Source organism: Streptopelia decaocto (assembly GCF_964273445.1).
Source record: "Streptopelia decaocto genome assembly, chromosome: 1".
NCBI classification, from domain to species: Eukaryota; Metazoa; Chordata; class Aves; order Columbiformes; family Columbidae; genus Streptopelia; species Streptopelia decaocto.
In genome coordinates, this window is record NC_138663.1 from 37356619 (window position 1) to 37372521 (window position 15903).

The following is a 15903-nucleotide window of genomic DNA, read 5'->3' on the forward strand; positions in this document are numbered from 1 at the left end:
CCACTGATACAGCTGAAAAGAAGAGCCAAGATATTATCCAGATCTGGGATAGCATATTTTGGTGTGCTGTTCTCTTGGTAAATGATATATTATTTCCTATGCCCTGAATTTAAAATCACTGCAGAAACTGAATGGCAGATTAAAAAAAAAAAAAAAAGGAAGGTATACATATAATTCCTTTAAAGAGGTGTTGGAAAATATATCAGAAACTTCATTTAAAAAAATAAAGTTAATTATGTATAGCTGTAAAATAAAAAGAATCTATCAACTGCAAAAAGACCCAAGTAGGCAAATGATAAAAAATTATCCTCAACTTCTCAGGTTAGCAAATTACTCAGACCTTAAAGGAACATGCTTGGATTTCTTTTGCTGTATTATTTGTATGCTTCTGCCTACAGCACTGTGGGACATTTCAAAGACAGCAATGCCCTGCTGGGTCAGATTAATGCTCCTTCTAGTCCTGCTCTCCCTTGGAAAGTAAGAAAATGAGGTCCTGTTTAGGGAGAGAACTAGAACCTGCCTGCTTTGTCAAGTCCAGTACTGTCACATTAGAGGGTACCACGCTCCCCAGTCTTTGTAATATTTACATATTAATGTCTTGCCAATTAATTCATTTAGTCCTTTCTGAATCCACTGACTCAGTCTGAATCTACACATTTACTGTTTACTCCTCCTCTCTGGTGATACTGGATTATGGAGGATTGTCTGATTGAATGATGAAGAAATCAGTTATTTTTGCTCCAATACAGGACAGTATAGATAAGACTGTCAAACAGGTTTCCACCCAAGAGAAAAAGATATTGCTTGAAATTTTTTAAATACATTTCCTCAATTCTGAACAGACTGGAGAACCTGAGCATCCTCATGAATCTTCTTCTCATGTAATTTCCATTTCTCTGAAGACACCCCCCTTCCTCCCCTCTCAAAACCCAGCTGTGCTATCCTATGGAAAGGCAGTGGATTTCAAGAACTCAATATCAAGCTTTAGCTTCACAGTTACCTAAGACAACAAAGAACCTCTGGTAGCTTTAAAGGGTTGTTCTGCCCCACAAGGGACAGTCAAAGTCCAGTTTCACAAAAGAAGAGTTTTACAACTTCTTGTGGTCAGCAGAGATTATTTGGATTGATGAGTCTTGTGTTCAGCCAGGAACGCACTGTGATCAGGTACACTCACAGGGTTACAGACCTCCCTGTGCTTGTCACTTCTTGCCATGACTTTAAAGAGCATATGGCTTTCTTCCCTCTTCCAAATTCACCCAGCCTGTCCATCTTCTCTTTTAGAGACTAGGTCTCCATACTTCTCAAGCTGACTATCGACCATCTTTGTTCGCTTTTTCCTAGTTTCTCTCTCCTCACATGGCCTCTACAGCCTGCTCCCTCTTCTAACTGAAGCCTTTAAAGGAGAATAAATTTTTCAACACACATCACCAACGCTTTGATTAAAATGAATGAAACCAGCCAGCACAGGGATGTTCTTCCCTTTGTGGAGTTCAGAGAGCATGCCAAAGGTGTGCAGGAAAACAACCAGGAGATGGGACTTGCAACCCAAGGAGATTCACTGATGCTTCGCAGCCTATTTCAGGTTCTAAGCACCACTGAGAAACCCTGTGGTGTCCCAGTGACAGCAAAGGCAGGCATGAGGGACCTGTGCTTCAAAATAACCAATGGCCAATGGAGTACATGCACATATACACACTGCAAGCACATTTGCTGAATTCAGAACAATTCACTCAAAATTGCCATCTCTGCTCCAAAATATGTGTGTGCAAGGGCTAAATAGCTGAGACTTTTTTTGAAATGATGTTATATTTACTACATGGGGTTTCACCCTCATCATACTACATATAACTGATTTTGCTGGTAAAATCTGCAGCTGGAATAATTTAATACATTGTATTTTGAAGGGCTGAAGTTTGGTAAAATTATATGCAACTAAATCCAGATACCCATAGATGAAGGCGTTTGGTACTATCAGCAACAAATCCTGCTATTGGCTGTGCCCATAATCAGCTTTCATATAGAAGTGAAAATGGTTTAAAGATATTTAACTTTTTGGACCTCATATCCGTCAGATATTTGAAAAGTGCATGTTCCTAATGTACAGTATTGCCTTCAATGCATTTTCTTTCTCATTTATGATAAAAGGAATTAAATTAGATTATTCTCTATTTTAATCCTCTTCAGTATTAAAAAACACTAGCATGGTAGCAGATCTGTAAAGAAAATGTATAAATACATCATCAGCAATCTCATTTAGGTAAGAACTTAATGGGCTTTTTTTATTTTCTACAAGAGCCAAATTTCTTTTTGGTTTATCTGTGTATGAAATGTTTACATGAATGACATACGTGAAGTCATTCCAACAAAGTTATTTTGGTGGAAGCGAGGGAGAGCAAGGAAGAAATCTTACTTCTTTCAGTACTAAATATGTAAAAGCAAATTCAGGAATATCTAGTGTTGATGGGAAGGAAAAGACATGTAGCTCTGCAGACGCTTCACAGACCATTTGATAAACCTCCAGCAGGTTAAACAAACACACAGGGAAGACTGTAAATGATACGGCAACTGCAGCTTCTCATCAAACATGAAAATCAGCAAATGACTTTGCAGATATAATAAACATTTCAAGTGTAGAAAAGCTTACTAGCCTGTGATCTATATTTCACAGGTCAAAACACTTGCTTCTGCTAGGAAATCACCCAAGATAGATACCACAATAACTGTGACTGCAGAGGTTATTGCTAATGGATTTCTAAATGTTAAAAATCTCTTCAGTGGCAAATCTGAGCATTTTGTGCTGAATTTAAAAAGTACACAGTAAAAGTAACTGTCTGTGAGACAAATGCAAATCGAGGGAAAAAGGGCTTTTGTAGAAGCGCACTTCAACTTCCTAACCCAGCATTTGCTGACATACATATTATTTTCAGGTTTTACTTCTGCAATGAATTCTTTTTTCCACAATGAGAACTATGAAAGAGGCAGAGGATGATTTTGTGACAGGTTTCCTTGGGCAAATCATGCTCTTAATCTGCAAAACCAGTTAGCCAGTGAAGATGATTTCATATTTTGGTAGGGAATGAAGGATTATGGCAAAAAAGCAGAGCATCTGTGCAAACAGAGCGCTTACAAAACCTAAGGGAGGCTGAAGCCAAAGGCAAGGCAGGTTTCTTTTGATGAGGCTGGAAAAGGTGACTCAAGGCTGCACAAGCTAAGCAGCACCCCTTGAAAAGGTGGCTGCCCTGTAGCGAATGATGCAAAGGGGGCTGCAGCAGTTAGCAGCACTCTGCCAAAAAATAACCGGACCGTTTACATCTTCTGTGGTTTTACTTGACACAGGAGTCTGAAGGAACTGGACCAAGTCAACCACAAGCATGAGAACAGCTGTTTTCAACACTCACTGTCTTGCCAATGCCATATTAATCACAAAGGAAAACAAAACTGGCTCTGGAGGTGTGTTTGCACATAGGTAAACATCTGCCCACCAGGGATGGATCATCTGTCTGTCACGTCTGTCAGTCACTGTGAACCTGGCTCAGATGTTAACAGCTGAGCTACAACAACAGTAACCTGAGAGCCGCCTTCCTTCCTAAGCAGTGTCATTTAATGAAGCTTGTATCCTTGAATCACCTCAGAAGTATATATATTTTTCTAATCCATGTGGATTTTTTCAATGCCTCCTATCTCTCCATATTATTTTCTATATTTCTCCCTTATTTCTGAGACCATCTTGTAAAAGAAAAATAATGCACTCTATCTAGTCTAGTATTATAGCATGCCATACACACCTTTTCCTCAGTCAAACTGTAGCGCAGCACACACAAATGTTAAATTCAGCTAACATGATTTTATATCGGCAACTCAAGTACATTGTGACTGGATCACGTGTTCTGTCTCTAACTGTAACCTATACTGGATCCTGGAATAATGTACATTTTTAAACTCTCCGTTATTTTCTTATTTCTTCAAAATTTTTGCTTGTTTTCATACAGCAATATCTTTTTGTTTTCAGGATTAAATAAACATTTTTGCATGTTACAAAAAAAAACCAAAATCATAGTGAAGAAAGTAGAGCGGCCTTTAAAATTCTTCAGCTTCCAGCTGACCTACATTCAAATTCATTAGTTGTGGGCAGCAGACAAACCCCTCAGGAAAGCCACATTTGGTGCAGCCTGAGACAGAATACAAACATTTGCTGCACAGCAGGCTGTGGGTCAAGAAGGGGGAAAAGAAGTGTACTTTTTCATTTTTGTAAACAGCTAAATAGCACCTGTATGTGTTCAGAGCCAATGATCAGAAGAAAACTGCCTTAACTGCTATGTAGTGACACGTACATTGTGTATTTAAACACTTCAGAGCCTGGAAATTCCTAGGACATTAATTATTGTTTTTATTACAATAATTTGGTATTTCATAACTTCTCATAGGTATATTTTGTGTCCTAAGCAATTACTAAGGATACTACATCATACGGTAATTATTTTTTTAGTGTCAGCTCTGTAAATATTATCCTTGCAAGGCATTTTAAGGTTCTTTGATTTGCGTGTGCTCCCTCCTAGCTCAGTAGTTCGAAATTCAGCCTACCCTAAAATTATGTCTAACATTTCATTTTTGCATTAAAATTCTGTTACCAAACTTCCCCAAAACGAGGCTGTAAAACTGCTAATGACAGCAATACCAGAGCTGGAGCCACTGCAGAGGATGCGCTCAGGGCTGTACATTGACTCTGTTTTCCCTCCACTTTGACGGGCTAGCCCTGTTTTTGAGATCAAACACCGCGCTGAAATAGGAAACCTGTATTATAGCAGGCTTCAAAGAATCAGGTAGTGTGAAAAGAAACTGAAGTATTCATGCATGTACAAAGGAGCTGAAAAATCTGGTCACTTTAATTTCAGACTTCAAAGTCTTGACAATTTTCCTTCAGAGCAGAGTGACCTATTTTCACAACTGACCTGCTAGTACATCCCTGAAATGGCATACAAAACGTGCAAATGACAAATAATAATAATAATGGTTAGAGAGAACAACAGGCTCCCTATGGTGGAGAAAATGTCAAGGGAATGGTTTATAACATCTAGTTTTGGTCTTTCCTGCTCTCCTCCATACAGGTTTGGATCTGCTCTCACCATAAATACCAACAATTTGCCTATTCGGCAGATCAGGTATCACCGAGGAGTTGAAGGTGGCTGGAATGAGATTTGGGAAGCTGTAAGGGCTCCTGTGGGTCCCAGGGACCTGCACAGCTGGAGCACAAGGGTTATGTGGGGGGTAAACCAACAGTGGATTGAAGGCAACATGATGAAGGACAAGACTGCAAGTACCCTTTGCTAGTCGTATTGAGCAGGGCAGAACGCACATGTCAGTGTTATTGTTCTGCCCCAGAGAAGAGGAAAATTCCTCTGTTTGAGGAGTTATTCCCACTATGTCTCCTTTATATTTGGCGCTGGTTTTTTGAATGAGAATTTACTTAGGAGAACGACAGCTACATGGCTGCAATCCTCCCAGATAAAGTAAATCTCTGATGATTCAAATAGCCGTCCCAGACTGCAGTTTGCATTATAGGTTTTTTTAAGCCCTAGACTACCTTTGGGCAATAAAATTTCACATTTCTAGAAGTCTCCCATAGTGTAGGTGTCTGAGTCAGTAGATGCAAGAAGTAAAAAGTATGGATTTTTTAAAATGTCAAATAGATCAGGTACAAATTAGTCTTTCCCTCAAAAAAAAAAAAAAAAAAAAGACTTTCAAGCCAACCAAAACTATCTGCAGAATTTAACTGAAACTTACTAATGATTTCTCCCAACAAAAATAAAATATTAAGAAGCAGAAACATTTCTGCTCTTCAAAATCTGTGGCAGTTTTGTCTACTCTTATTTTTTTAATGAGAGTTGATACAACTTTTAAGACCAATAAAAAGCACTTACAAAGTTGGAGTAAAACAAAAATGAAATTTTTGTTGCAACATATATGAAGTATTTTAATCAGTCCCAAAGCTAGGGTGTCTTATTTTTGTTTGTTTCAGGGACGATTTATTTTTATGCTTGTGCCAGGTCATTTGTTACCCCTTTTATTGCCCCAGTTTTCAGTGACTGAATTGAAAATAGACAAATAAATAAATGAACTATTTGCATGGTATTAGCATCGACAGATTTCCCCATGTTGTTAAAACAGATAAGAGGTCATTGGTTTTTAGTCTGGAAAGCATGGGAGCAGCTATGCAGCACATCCCTATTCAGGACAGCACTGAGAACATTTAAGCGTATGTTAAAGTCTCCTTGATTTCAAAGTGCCTCTTCAACAGCATCATCAGCTCTTAATGCTGTATCAGTACTGCTGGAATATTTGATGCCTTTTTTAATGCTTCTGTAGGAATACGGAACAACAGGAATGACACTTTTGACTCAAGTACTATTGACCTAATGCTCCCCCTTGCTTCGGAGCCTCGGCAAGCCAGGAGAAAACCTCAGCCCAGGAACTCAATGGGAAACACAGCCATCAAAACCTAGGGATTCAAGGGGGGAGCTAACAAATGAGTATCAAATACAGTATTTTTAAATGACAGACTTTTAAACTCTATTTATATTTAAGAAGTTCCAACTGTAAAGCTAAATAATGTTTCTAAGAATCATGCACATAGAACCTACGCATCTGCAAAATAAAGTCCAGGTTTCAAACTGTAATTATATTAATGTATATAATTTGAATTAACTATGATTTCAGCAATTCTGCAAACCCCTTTGAAAGGATCGGTTGCCTGTTGATTTTATGCTATGTGAAGACATGATAAATATGACATGTAGTCTCATCCCATGAATAATACATTCTGCATCTTAAGCAAGCGAGTTCTGCTCCAGAGAGATGCTTAATCCATTCCCTGCTTCTGGGGATGAAAGGAATTAAACTCAGTGCACTGATTTCACAGTATGTGCTCATTTGACTTTAATTATAAAATGATTATTTCAACTTTTTTTCCTGTAAAATAAACCAAGCCTGAGCTTCATGTAACCTCTATAGAATTAGATTACTTTTGTGTGCATTCAGTCATCGCTCGTCAATACTGCACTTTCAATACAGTTTCACATGGAAGGATAAAAACAACCTCTTGGGATTTACAGTTGGTATAGTAGTTTCAGGTCTCACAGCAACAAAATATCCTCTTTTTGATATCTGGCCAAATGTAGGAGCACTGGAATCCTTCAAAGTGAATTCAAATGGCATGAAAAAGAACTTTCAACAGGCACAGGGAAATGACACTATCCCACAGCACGCTGGAAGATTTACATCACGCATCCTGGATATATATTTTTCCACAGACTGTTCGAACCTGTGCAAAGCTCAGTATAAGATCATTTAAATTTCTAAAAAGCAGAAGTTTGCTCTTGGCTGATTCAATGGCCAGAGCATTCCTTGGGAATAGGACATCTGCCGTCCGTGTCTCAAGAACGACTGAGCGTCAAGCGGATGAGACAGCTATACTGTCAAAGGCACAGCCATGCATCAGGCTTGAAAAGACAGCACTTCAGGAATGTGATGTTTTATGAGCCATACTGTCTGGGGGGAATAGAAATGAACACTATCCATACAGCGTATGCTCTCTATGTGAGGATGACTGACAGCAGCTCCAGCTGACATCTCTCCATCAAGGTCTAGAAGAATTTACCAGGTTCGTTGTATCGCATATTCCAATTCAAAAGCAATTTGGAGCTGACCTACACACTGTCAGAAGCCAGATCCTGCCCCCAGGCAAAAGTGGCTGTACTACTTCCAGTCTCAAACCAGTTAATGCTACTGGTTAATACTACGAGTATACCCCAACTGCCAAGCTGACTAGCTGGAATGTGTCTGCATCTACCTCAAGACTAAACCATCATGTGGACAAACTGTCCACAGACAAGTAAGAATAGCTGCTATTTAGAAGGTGCTATTATAGCTTACACAGGAAATGTGGAGTCAAATTTTTTAAGTGTCCAAGTGATACAAAAGTTTACGGGTTATTTTCAGAAATCTCAGTCAACTCCTAAATGTTCAGGTTACTCCTCAAAACACTGCCTACTTTTACAAAGGTGTCTATGTATCTAAATTTACAATATCCACTGTGCTAGAATGTGAATTTGTCAGGACACGAACAAGTTTTAATTTTTTTTTTTTTAATATCAAACCAGCTCAATCTCATTTATCTTTGGGGGCTCCTAAATTCTAGGGATGCAACAATGTGTTAAGATAGATGTCTTCACTACACTGAACACCGAAGAACATAAGCTTAGATCAGTTTTTTCAGAACACCTGAAATGAAACAGAGTACATCTCACCAAACACTTCTCAGTATTATCTCTCTGAACAAACTGTGACTCAAGCACAAAACACAGGAAAGATTTATCTGCAATGATCTCAAAAACTCCAGAATATGCAGCAACTTTTTCTGTAATTCAAAATAAACGGTCATGACAACTATTCAGCACTTGAAATTCCTAATCTTATCAAATGATCTAAAGAAAAATTGCACTGCTTCAACTTCTATCAAACCATCTCTTTAAAGAACAAAACTGAAAGTCATCAAGAGTTCACAAAATGTCATTTGAAAACATGAACTTCAGTCTGTATTAGGACTTTGGCATAAGTGTTTTGTATATACAGTAACTACAACATAAATGACAACTACTAAGTTCACAGTGAAAAAATACAAAATACTTTTTTCCGAAGTAGATATTTAGTACACTAAATATTAGTGACCTATGACCTAAAGTATTACCCAAAGAGGTTCCCGTACAGAAGTCTTAATTCACTTTGAAGAACAATGATTCTTGATTTGTATTGACTTAAAAAAATAAATCTGGTTGGTGTTTGTATAATTAAAGACTTTCTCATAACAATAACTGCACACTGGACACTGTAGTCATGTCATTTCACAGTGGTTATGATCTTTATGATTCTACCATAAAAATAACGATCTGTAAATCACTACGATGCTTTAAACAGACAAAAATGTTCATTATGAACAAGAGTAAGTAATCCAACTCTCTCATACCAACATGTATCTAAAACATCCACAAAGCAAGTACTTTGTCTGTTCAGAAACACCAGTTACTAGGATGAGATCTGAGCCTGGCAGTGGTAAAGGTCTGAGCTCCATCCTCTGTACCCATAGCCTTCTGTGGAATGTGTGACTTTGTTCAATAATAAGGCCATGGAGTGCAGAGAATATTAACATTAGTCATTAGAAGGTGGGTGACATGACCTTACAGTTTCTGATTTCTACTGCAATAAGTCTTCCCTTTGAATCGGAGGTTACTATGCTTGAGGTGAAAATGGCAACATCAGTTATTCTGCCTGTGTACAACCTTTGTCAGTATTCATTTGTTTTCGTTAAAAGATCCCTCAAATTCTACTTGAGGTGAAAATCCTGTTAGAGAGCTGCATAATGTATCTAAACCTTTCTTTTCACAGGCACATTTTGCAGACTTGTTTGAAGTAATTAAAAGACACATCGGTTTGAAGATCACATGTTAACCATTGGTCCAGGTTTGTGTGACGGGATGACAGAGAAGACAAGGATGTGCATACGCATGGCAGAAAATCACGTGAAGATGAGAACCCTGACGGAGTGTTGCTCTGTTATTAATATTTCTGAGCCTGTCTGATCAGCAGTGGAAAATATGAGCCAATCTCCTTACACCATCGACACCAGATATCAAAGAACAGATTTCATGGGGCTGAAAACACACAAGCCTCTGATGAAAAGGTTCTTGTGAGCAATGTCTGAAATATGCCGCAAAAGACAGAGGGATGTTCTTCATAGCAAAAGCACAAGGTAACCTAACCATGGGAAGTGCTTATGGCTCCCATGGTACCTTCCTTATAAAGCTGCTTGGTAGTAACTGTAATTCATTTGCTTTTTATAACTAGTTTAATTTTTATTAGTATCACCTTGCTGTTCACAAACAAGTTCGGTGTTATAAAAAGCAAAGCAAGTCTTACCTGGAATACTCTGTCTCCTCATAGACAGTGCTCCATCAGGTGGCTTTGCCTGGTTTGCAGATTTTGTGTAAGGACTCTCATCTAAACAGAAACAAGCAATACTTCCAGTTACTGTTAAATATAATATTAAAACCAAGATAATTTTAACCCAAATACTGTGTGAACTATTAATGCAGAGCACAAGAGGTGCTATGAGCTAGACAAGGATGGGTATTTCTGAATGCTCACTCAATGTTCAATGTCACATTTAGATTTGATGACAAAGACTCTGAACAGCAGAGCTGAAAAGAATGGGGTAAAACTCAAATTAGAGATTAACGCTTAGTTTCTGCCAGGTTTGATATACAAAGGCCTGTTCGGTTTTAACAGTCATAGAAACTTTCCTTTTCCTCATGTCAAGAAGCTTCACATGTCGAAGACTGGAGCGAGAGAGGTACCAGCCTGTTCAGGAGTAAAAGGCTTCCAGAAGCTTTTGAATATTCTGGCTGTAAAGATGAACACCTTTTCCTTTGGGATCTGCCAGTGGGTGGTTCCTTTTCTGTCATAATGATTGATTGGGGAAAACATCAGAAAGCTGTTGCCAAATAGGCCAGGCACATTTATGCCTGAAGAACGGCACTGTGACAGTCTGTGTCTAAATAGGAGGCTACGTGGAACACCTACTGATCAGCCTCGGTGCATAAGAGACCACGAATGGTGAGAGGAGCAGATGAGTCATCAATTAAGGCAGCATTAGGCAAAAAGTGAGTCACTCCCACATCCCCCGTAAGAGCAGAACGACGGCAGGGAAAAAAAATCAACTATATTGTAGCTTTAAAAAGGACAAGCTACAAGGTCAAGAAAGAAATGTGAATAAAATATAAGAAATAATTGAATGCATTTTATTATTTCAATCAAAAGAAAGGAATCAGAAGAAATTAAGCTTCTGTCTTGCTTATCATTTAATCGAGTGTTCAGATGCTTGAAAGTATTACTGAATTTGCATATTTTCCTTCAGGTTGCAAAGGACCAATGCATTTACAGTACGTGCATGAATACGTGCTTAGATACAGATCAATGAGTAAAGGAATCAAAGACCATGTTATCTAGTATAGCATCCTCAGATCAAGTAGAACCATATGAACATTTTTTGGAGATTCAGTTTTTCTTTTCAGCTAACACTCTCAACATTGTAAGTCTTCTTTGCTGATTACGCTATTTACGTCTTGCAAAGTCTCAAACTCCTTTATACACCTGCATCAAAGACAACAGTCTGTTTTTATTCAAGTGAGCTTAGAGTTTGGTCAGCATAATTTAATTTAAAACCAGGTCTCAGAAAGAAGTGAATAGAAGAGCTGGTTGGCTTTTAAAACCAGAACCTCTGCAATGAACTCTGCTACTGTTAGGTGGATGTTAGGTGGATGTAGCAACAAAAAACTAAATAAACTAAAAAAAAAAAGATTGCTGTATAGCCAAGCACCTTGATGAAAACACAGCAAGTAATGAAGAACATATATTGGTACAATACCTCAAGAGCCAACATAATTGTTTTTTCTACAGTGAAATGAACTCACATTGCTTTAGGACTACATCGTTACAAGGAGAAAGATAACAGGCTTGACTATACTGTATGCTAGTACAAACTCCTAGAAAATAAAGCTGTCAGCTACAGGAAATACAGAAGCATGAAGAAATATTAACACAGAACCAGCTACGTGATTTAAGAAAAAGGTAGACATGTAAACCTTTATTCTTCTATTTGAGGAAAGTGAAAAAGCTAATATTGTTGCATATGCAGGATAAACATCCTCTAATAAAAGAAAAAAAAAGTGAACTAGAGTTTCTGAAGGAAGTAGAATTATCTTTTTACTTTCACAGAAGAGGCACCACTGAGCTTGAACTCAGGACAAGGCTCCCCCAACAGCCTTGCTAACTCATACCAATACCATAAAACCAGAGCTCATCAATAACATGTGGCTTACACGTCCCATCTGTTATTACTTGTTTGTAGGTGCTGAACATGACAGTAGATAGTGTGAGACACGCATTTTTCTATTAAAAAGTCAGCAGGAAACATAATACGATTTCTCAGGAGCTGATGGATGGTGATGACTTTTGGGTCCTATTTAACGTAAGCCCTACCTATGAAAAATCTATCAATTTACAGAACAAACCAGTCCTTGCTTTGTCAGACTTATTACATATGAATTCTTTTCATCCGATCAGAGGGAGAGGGCAAAAAGGAAAGAAGAATTTCTACAACCAGACCCTTTTCACTGAATCTTTGTAACTGAGCAAATGAGTAAATCAGCTATGATCTCTTGCTGGAATAGGGTTTCCCCAGTATCGCACTGCACTGCGAGTACTTGCAGTTTTCCTGAGGTTCAGGAGAAAGGACAAGCCTGCAAACCTTTCTTATCAATGGCACCAACGAGAGAAGGGTAGTTTATGTTTGAACAACTTACAAGAGAACCTGAGGAAAAAAAATCTAGTATTTTCTACACAACAACTGGCAAATATGAAAGGTAATTGAGGCTGCATATGTAAGTAAGCCAGTATTTTAATTTAAGCATATTAGCATTAAAAACTCATCAGATATTGATACAGGTTAGATACTGTAGGAACGTAACCGTGTTAAATTTCTTAATCTGCCTACAGACTTTCACAGCAAAAAAGAGGCACAAAAGGTTCCTTCATAAACTTTTGAACCTGTTAATGCAAAATACACTCTATTATTATTGGGAAAGAACAATGAGCTGTTGTATCATTGGTGGATTGGGAAGCTGTTCCCAGGACAGGAAGGAATTATCTTTAAATGCCCATTTAACAATAAAATCACACTGCAACATAACTAGAAATCAAGGTAAAGGATTTCCAGAAGCAAAGGAAAACAAATATAACCAACTCAAGAAAGAATGCTAACAGCCTTAGTGAGATGCTTATTTGAGACTGAAAAGTAATATACAGAAGAGACAGATGCAGAAATAGATGCCATGCTAAAGAAGAGAGCAACTGTTCTTCAGACTCAAGGAATCCCTCATAGCCCTGAAACGCCAGACACTACTCATGCTGTCAAAAAGGGAAAAAACTGTTTGTTTGTATTAGTAAATTTGTTATGTGTGGCCACAAGAATTTATTATCAAGTTATAATTTACTGATGTCCTTATTCACTCTGTAGTTAGCAGGGAGGGTGTTAAAACATGCAGAAATGTCTCACAATAGCACTACCTAGAAGGATTTGTCTAAGTGTTTTGCATGACCAGCTTCCTCCTCTACAGCACAGACGGACTTTTTGAAGATTAAACCCAACCCAGCAAGCCAACACCGTGAGAAAGCAAAGGAGCAAAAGGGTGTGAAGCATTCTTCCCAATAGGAGACAACAGCTCAAAAGCAGGAAAAGATGTGATGTGTTTAAGAAGCCACACAGACAACGCAGAGAGAGAAACAGGCTATATTCAGAAGCATAAATCCCACCTAGATACGTCCCTGACATTAACACATCATCAGTGGGGAATGAGTCACAGTCCATAAAGAATTCAGAGTCCAAATGGTGCCATTCCTGAGTATGGACACATCTTCACCTAGAAGATGCCAACACGTGCTGCCAACCCCGCTGTTGGGTGCAGCATCTCCTGCCGCTGCTGGGGGAGTCACAGGACAGCAGGACCGGCATGGCCTTGTGGATATGGTCCTACAGCTGCATTAATTACATCACTGGCTTTTTTTATTTCCTCTGATTTCCTCTGGCTAAGAGATTAGACAGCCCAGGGTAAACAATTTCTAGCAATTAAGTCTTATACTGGTGACTGCTATGCCAGCAGCTCTCTTCACTCACTGACTACAAGAAAAGAATCCTCTTATACTGTTAACAAGTGGGGGTCATTCCTCCCCAAATTCACACTCTGCTTGTTTCTTGCAGTTGTGAATGTGCAACAGTGAACAAGATGCCCACTGTGTGTTAATTCACCTTGTTCCTGGCAGAACATGGTGATTATCTCACAGGTGACATCTTGCACATTACTGAGATTCTTAACCAGGAAAGCAAAAAGATCTTCCTGTTTTCTCTTCTTACTTGTCCTCATGGGACAGCCCTAAATACTGGTAACAGTAGCTCACACAACATCCTTTCAAAGCTCTGCACATGACTCTTCTAATTAAAGACTGCAAAGATAATGATCAAGTGGCCATTCAAGTACTCCTGCTTACAGCTATTACTGTAGGCTTATTGCCTTTAGCTATTGACTGTGAGGCAGATAAACAGCTTTTTGCACTTCCTTGCTTATTTTTAACCTGCTGGCATCTTTATCCTGTAACTGAATTATTCACTCTTCGAGTTAGGGACCATGCTGTGACCCATTTACACCATTGTGTGTTGCTCTTACTACACAGGGGCGCTCTGTCCAAGACTAAGGGCTCTTTACACTGTAAAAAACCCTACAGTAATGTAACCCTACAAAGATGATACACTGCACGATGTGTACAGATATATATCAAGTGCTTGGTACTGTGCAAGCAAAATGAGCATATGAAGTCTTTAGATATTTGCTATATTCAATTTAATATCCTTTGAAGAATACCAACTGGGGACACATAAGAGGCGAATACAAGAAAAGCCTAAAGATATTTCCTCAAGTCCAAGCATTCAATGTATCAGGCGGTTTATGGCTGCTGAACCATTTGCGTTTGTCTTGAGGTGGATGTGAAATCTATTTACACATGGATTTGCTCACAGATGTGGTGAAGCCTAAGAGCACTCCCTGCTTCAAGTCTCCACGACCGGTTAGAGGACATTTCCTTCACCGCTGCTGCCGCATGTCCAGGCGATAACTGCTGAACCCAGTAAATGTGTCCAAACCTGTGCAGCCTCAAATGGCCCCAGAGGGTGACTAAGCACAGCTGTGTCGTGTCAGATACAAAGGGGAAGCCTCTTCTTGTCCCACTGAGAACAGCTACTGAACAAGTCAGCAGCTGCACCTTTGGCCCTCCATCATGGAGAGGACAAGCGAAGATCCTTCAGTCATATCTTATCCCTCTCATACAACAGCTCCTTCTCAGCTCAATGTCACCACTCGTACCTGCTTCTCTTCTGCACAGCCTGATTCCTCCAGGAGCAGGGGAAATAACGTAGCATCAAATTTGTAATTGAGGAATTTCAAACACAGGGACTTTTTTTTTTTTTAATATAGAGGAGCTTGTGAGATATATTAAATTTTTTCAACAGTGGATGTGGAAGAATTATGAGAGAGAACAGCAAATTTCCATCTTTCAGTTTTCCATTCTCATTCTTCAACAGCTTAATTACATCTTGTGACAGGATAGGCCATTCTTTGGCCAAAGGAGAACTGAATTTAAACCTTTTAAAAGTTTAACCATGTAGCTCCTAAGTAGAATTCAGAACCCAAGCAAGTGAAACCTGAGGTATTCCTCCGAAGTTTCTCACTGTGAAGGATTTCCAACTAATGTGAATCCCAAGACTCTACAAGGAGGCACATTATGCCTCTAGCTGTCTCAGTATATGGGAAGAGTATGACTGCACATGTTGTTGCTTACACCATTTGGGGTAGCATACACCTCAGACTAGCAGAGCATCATATACCTGTACACTGTGTTGTCAAGAGGATGATTACAGCTAAAAGAAGAACATCCCCAACAACAATAGTTTCTCAAAAATTAAAAGCATCAGGTCACAGGTATTGTTCCTGGATCTGTAATATCCCATTTACTGAACATTACCATCCTTGAATCTTACAATGACGAATATTTGTCACTAAAAGCAACCAACTTTCATGAATCCTGCTAGTAAAGCACCAAACACCATAGGTTCTCATACTTCCCATACCCTGAAACTTAACTTTAAATGGTAGAAAGTATAGTATTATCTAAAAGCATAATTTTTGGCACAGCATCAGACTGGCAACAGTTGGTAAATTCTGAGCTATAGCATTCATGGTTATT

At 38.8% G+C, this 15903-nt stretch overlaps 1 protein-coding gene across 1 annotated transcript in view; it reads right to left on the bottom strand.

Annotated features, from left to right (window-relative positions):
• GRIP1 (glutamate receptor interacting protein 1) overlaps window positions 1-15903 on the bottom strand; it is a gene marked incomplete at both ends in the record, with an annotated part of 224859 nt that overhangs the window by 96879 nt on the left and 112077 nt on the right. The window contains one exon of the mRNA XM_082060197.1: window positions 9970-10050. Coding sequence (XP_081916323.1) covers window positions 9970-10050 — 81 coding nt within the window. The remainder of the gene's footprint in view (window positions 1-9969; window positions 10051-15903) is intronic.